The 5,697-nt window shown below is 39.1% G+C and overlaps 1 protein-coding gene across 1 annotated transcript; it reads left to right on the plus strand.

Annotated features, from left to right (window-relative positions):
* The first annotated feature begins 6 nt into the window (after window positions 1–6).
* Window positions 7–3,726, plus strand: LOC126947352 (probable tRNA methyltransferase 9B). Its single transcript, XM_050778022.1, has one exon. The coding sequence runs from the start codon at window positions 2,169–2,171 to the stop codon at window positions 3,153–3,155; it is 987 nt and encodes a 328-aa protein (XP_050633979.1). The 5' UTR covers window positions 7–2,168; the 3' UTR covers window positions 3,156–3,726.
* The last annotated feature ends 1,971 nt before the right edge of the window (window positions 3,727–5,697 follow it).

The raw sequence follows: 5,697 nt of genomic DNA on the forward strand, positions 1-5,697 counted from the left end.
TGTTTGGAGGCGATTTCAAAGAGCAAAATCACCAACAAGAAGCACAAACATGCAGAAAATGTGGCACAAAATAGATCACAAAAATAACCCTTGTTTACAGTATTAGAGTTGAAATCAGAAGGAAGAACATTGCTTTGTTTCATCTCAGCTGGGAATACGTGCATTGAGAGGCTCGCGTTGACCCTCTGCATTCGTCAGTGAATGACCATGAAAGTCTGGGAGTATTGATTTGGGGGATTACAATTTGGGGAGTATTGATTTGGGGGCGATTGATTATCAAGTGGGCAAATTTGCAAACACAAAATCCATGAATAATGAAGATGGATTGTATTTAGAAAATATACCCATAGAAGAAGCTCTAAAGTGAATTAGGTGCAAGTTATGGGAGATACATACATACATATGGGGGATACTTGAGACAGTGTCTCACTCTGTTGGCCAGACTGAACTGCAGTGGCATGATCATGGCCCACTGCAACCTCGACCTCCCCGGCTCAAATGATCCTCCCACTTCAGCCTCCTGCGTAGCTGGAACTACAGGCACACACCACTGCGCCCAGTTAATTTTTTTGTATTTTTTTGTAGAGATAGGGTTTTGCCATGTTGCCCAGGCTGGTCTCAAACTCCCGGCCTCAAGTGATCCACCTACCTCAGTCTCCCAAAGTGCTGGGATTACTGGCATGAGCCACTGCATATGGCATGGGAGATATTAATGGCCCTTAGTAACCACGGATAACTGTGAGCATTAGCAGTGGATTGAGTGTTTCTCAGTCCCGACTCCTATACCTCCTTAGCTTAGTAATCAGGACTCTACTTCTAGAAAGGTTTGCTTTCAAATGAGCCATTTTAAAGGACTCTTCTTTTGGGGGGTGGGTGGCGGCAGTCTGAGGCCAGGTGGATGGAGTGATTGGTCAAAGATCACAAAACTAGTTACCAAAAAAAATCTGGCAGAATAAAATACACTGGTGTCTTTTTCTTCAAACCCATTTTACCCTCACACCTCTGGCTTTCTTACATTGTTGCATGGTAGAGATACCAAAGTTCGTGTGCTGTGGATAGGAATGAAAACTTGATTGCTAACAATACAAAATGTATCTGTTGAGTGATATTTCTTTACTAGTTTGATCTGTACACAAACCCCATTTTTGATATTTAATATATCTCTGTGGCAGGTAAACTACAAAGATTAGTTTGCCTAAAATCACCACTAACAGTTGGATTATTTTGACCCTTAGAGCAACCCTTTCAGCCTCTATCTCTGCCCTCACAACTCATATCAAAACAAGAAACTTTGCTTGAGATTAATTTCCTCCCTGATATATTGGTAGGTCTGTGTAGGAAAAAATAATTTGAAGTTTTCTCTTGACACAGTACTGTGATTACACTCCCTCAAGAACTAACAGACTAGCACTTTCTGTCTATTGGTGGATAAAATTATGCCTAATAACACACTTATGACTTAATAAAGGCAGTCTTACTTGAAGCTCATTTTGACTTTGCAGAAATTGAAAGTAAAATGATGACCTATAGACATTGATTTTTTTAATAGACACAACTATTTTATATCTTGTTATAAGCAATCAATTGGACTTGTGGTGAGCTGGCTGATCTTTGCATTATCCAGACAGAGAAACAATCTTTAATATATTTCTCTACTTCTCAGCTATTACTTTAGAAGTACAAAGTATTCATTAAAACACTCAATTACATCATAGAATTCAACCAGGGAACACTTAATATCCCTTTCAAATTTTAGTAATTCACATTGGCCATCCTTCTGGTTAAGAAAATCCGTAGTATTTTGGAACTGGAAGAGACTTTATGGATTTATGGACTCTAGACTTCTTATTTTAGAGGAAGCATGTTAAAATCTATAGAACTTAAATATCTTGCCCAAGATCAGCTATCTAATATTAAAGTACAGCAGCCAAAGCTAAAATTTATATCTCTCCTAAAATCAGGCCTGTGCTATTTCTGTCATCATCGTTGCCATGGAGGAAATAAGAAGGTTTTACTAGATGTCCAAATGTCATCATTGTTATGTGGTAAACACCAGTATATACGTGTATGGGTTTATGTGTGTGCATACACAGTAAGATCTAGTTTTGTCTTTTTCAGTCATACATCATTTTTCTACGAAACAAAGAAGAATCAGAGCAATAAAAGAAATGGCCAGGGTCTTGGTTCCTGGAGGCCAGCTGATGATTTACGTTTGGGCAATGGAGCAAAAGAACCGTCGCTTTGAGAAGCAAGACGTGCTCGTTCCATGGAACAGGGCCCTGTGTTCCCAGCTCTTCTCAGAGTCCAGCCAGTCTGGGAGGAAGAGGCAGTGTGGACACTCAGAAAGAAGCCATCCCTACCATCCTCCTTGCTCTGAGTGTAGCTGTTCTGTTTGTTTTAAAGAGCAGTGTGGTTCAAAACGGTCCCACAGCGTGGACTATGAACCTGCTATGGCAAGAACTTGTTTTGCAAATATTTCTAAGGAAGGAGAGGAAGAATATGGATTCTACAACACATTAGGAAAATCATTTCGTTCCTGGTTTTTCTCCAGGTCTTTGGATGAGTCAACTCTGAGGAAGCAAATTGAAAGAGTAAGACCCTTGAAAAACACAGAAGTTTGGGCCAATAGCACTGTAACAGTCCAGCCTTCCAGACACTCTAGTTTAGACTTTGATCACCAAGAGCCATTTTCAACAAAAGAGCAAAACTTAGATGAGGAAGTGTTTGTGGAATCTTCTTCTCAAAAACACTTAGAGTGGCTGAGAGCACCAGGCACTCTGAAGCATTTAAATGGAGACCATCAAGGAGAAATGAGGAGAAATGGAGGGGGGAGTTTTCTGGATAGCACTAATACCAGTGCGAATTGTGTGGATGCAGGTAACTTAGAAGATGATAATCCTTCTGCTAGTAAAATATTGAGAAGGATTTCTGCAGTCGGTTCCGCAGATTCCAACACAGATGATACAATGTCTATCGAAGATCCACAGCCTGATCTTTTGGACTCCAGAGCCTTTATGCGCTACTACCACGTGTTTCGAGAAGGGGAGCTCTGCAGTCTGCTCAAGGAGAATGTATCAGAGCTCCGTATCGTGAGTTCTGGAAATGATCATGGTAACTGGTGTATCATTGCAGAGAAAAAGGGAAGTTGTGATTGATTGGATCCTTTTAGACAACTCCTCCAAAAGACGAACCACATTTTTTTCACTAGGTTTGATATGGTTACCTGAATTTGCATTCAGTGTTATTGGTTAATACATTTATGATTTGGTCTGCAGAGACTGTGAATTGTATGGTTGTTTTTGTTTTTATCTTTGAATAAGCACAGATCCTGGCACTGAAAGCACTTGACAAAGGGTATTTGTGCTTAAATGTTAATATAAAAGATCTGAAGAAGCAACAGAAAATGCCCTTCAGTACAGCTCAGATTTTTTTTAACCCCTGAGAGATAAAATACATTTATAGTGTTTTTCAGTGTTACACATGGATTTAAAAAGATGATGCTGTTAAATAATCTTTTAAAACAGTATTTTTATAAAGTGAGGGGATAATTTCTGGTTCTCAGGTTATAATTGAGAGCAGTGTGCAAGATAATAGGTAAACTTGATCCATTGCACAAATATACATTGAACCATGTGATGACTTATCTTGCTGCCAAGGTCTTGCTTCTACTTAAAGTTTTCAGAAAACTGAGTAACAGTAGAGAGAACCAAGAAGTGTTACAAGGACTTTTCTGTAGTCAGTGTTTAGATTTGCCCCTGGGTTTGTTTAAATCTACGTCATGGATCCTGAGACACAAATATAATTAAGACAGGTCTAGAGACAGGAGAAGCAGAAATAAGTTGACCCAGGAGTACAGTCTCAAGTAGCTCATGAATGAGAAAGTGGACATCTGGCAAGAGTCTTTTTACTTTATCCTGGCTGAAAATCCAAATCTTGTTTTATTTTTTCCACTAACAGTAACTAAAATAATAACGAATTTTATTTGTTCTTGGGTTCTTTTTTCCTTTAATGATTGTGCTGTAACTTAAAATAATGATGTTACTTTTGAACATTTTTAAACCATATCTGAAAACGATTGATGTTTATAACTCTCTTTTGGCTTCAAAATAAGATTGTGTTATCACCATTTTGGTAGATGAGGTTGTCTGATGAAAATGATGCGCATGACTTGTACCGTTCAGTGTACATCCTGCAGTAGTGGACGACTGAAAACATATATATGCGGAGTATAAATTAAAAATTAATTTGGTTTCTTCTGTTCCTTAATTTAGGATGTTAAACCATGACTGTAAGGGATTTTCTTGGTAAAAAGAGAAGATTCTCAGAGTCAAAAATGTTCTTACAACTGGGGCTTGATGGCCTTTGAATTAGGAATGGATTGTTCCTCTCTCTGAAGCCTGTTGTCACATGGGTTTTTAATCCTGGCCTTGCTGCTAGAAATCTGTGCTTGAAGTCATCTCTTTCTGGTGGTAACCTACCACTTAAAAGTCACGACGTGGTGGAACTCAGTTTACTAGACTCTTTAGCCTTTGAGCTAAACTGAGCAACCTCTTAGATGTACACACACCACTTTGTATGAAAGGGTTCTCTAGAATGGTTCTTTGGAGAGAAATATTTTCATGTAATTTTGACAGGGGTGTAAATAAAGCATGGTGACTAATAACTCTTTCACTCTTCATCTGATGAACGTAAGAATCTACGCATCCAGATATTATTTTGTATACAAATATTTAACTTGGTGATTGATAATCTCTCTTTGGGGTAGTCACATGGAAAGCTCTTTTAAATTTAACTTCTGCCTTTGGATTTTTTTTTTGAGAAAAGCCATTGAAGGGCAAAACTAATGTAAACGTCTTGATCATTTAAAAAGCTTACTTGTCCTCGAAAGGAAACACACGTCATCAGTGAGTATACACGTAGACAGTTGATTTGTGAATGCTGTCGGCCTCAGCGTGCTTGATAATAGATTCTACCGATCTAGCTGGAGTAATTTGATCACTTACTTCCTTATTAACACTAGATCACACAGTGTCTTTCTTATTCCTTCTTCTTTACTTACTGGCATGAGCACAGAGTCCCACTATCTGAAATAGAAGGGAGAGTTTGGGGGATTATTGGAGGATTCTTAAAAACTTGGTTGGCAGTTGGGCACGATGGCTCATGCCTGTAATCCCAGCACTTCAGGAGGCCGAGGTGGGTGGATCAACTGAGGTCAGGAGTTTGAGACCAGCCTGACCAACATGGTGAAACCTCGTCTTTATTAAATACAAAAAATTAGCCAGGTTGGTGGTGCACACCTGTAATCTCAGCTACTTGGGAGGCTGAGGCAGGAGAATCGCTTGAACCTGGGAGGCGGAGATTGCAGTGAGCCGAGATTGTGCCATTGCACTCCAGCCTGGGCAACAAGAGTGAAACTCCATCTCAAACAAAACAAAACAAAACTTTGTTGGCTTCCTGACACCTCACTGTCTATTTGAGGAATTCCATGGAATCTTCAACGGATTTGGGGGAAAGTGCATTAACGTGGACAAAGGATGAAATCAAAATAATGTTATAGTGGGAATAATTCAAGCACCTATTTAAATTGTTTCCAATTGCCAGCATAGTGATGATATGACACCAGCATATCAAGGTAAGTAACAAATTAGCTACGCAAACATCTTAGAATTTGGTTGGGTTCTCTTTTCTCATCACAGA

The sequence above is a fragment of the Macaca thibetana genome, unplaced genomic scaffold, assembly GCF_024542745.1.
Source record: "Macaca thibetana thibetana isolate TM-01 unplaced genomic scaffold, ASM2454274v1 unplaced_scaffolds163, whole genome shotgun sequence".
Classification (NCBI taxonomy): domain Eukaryota; kingdom Metazoa; phylum Chordata; class Mammalia; order Primates; family Cercopithecidae; genus Macaca; species Macaca thibetana.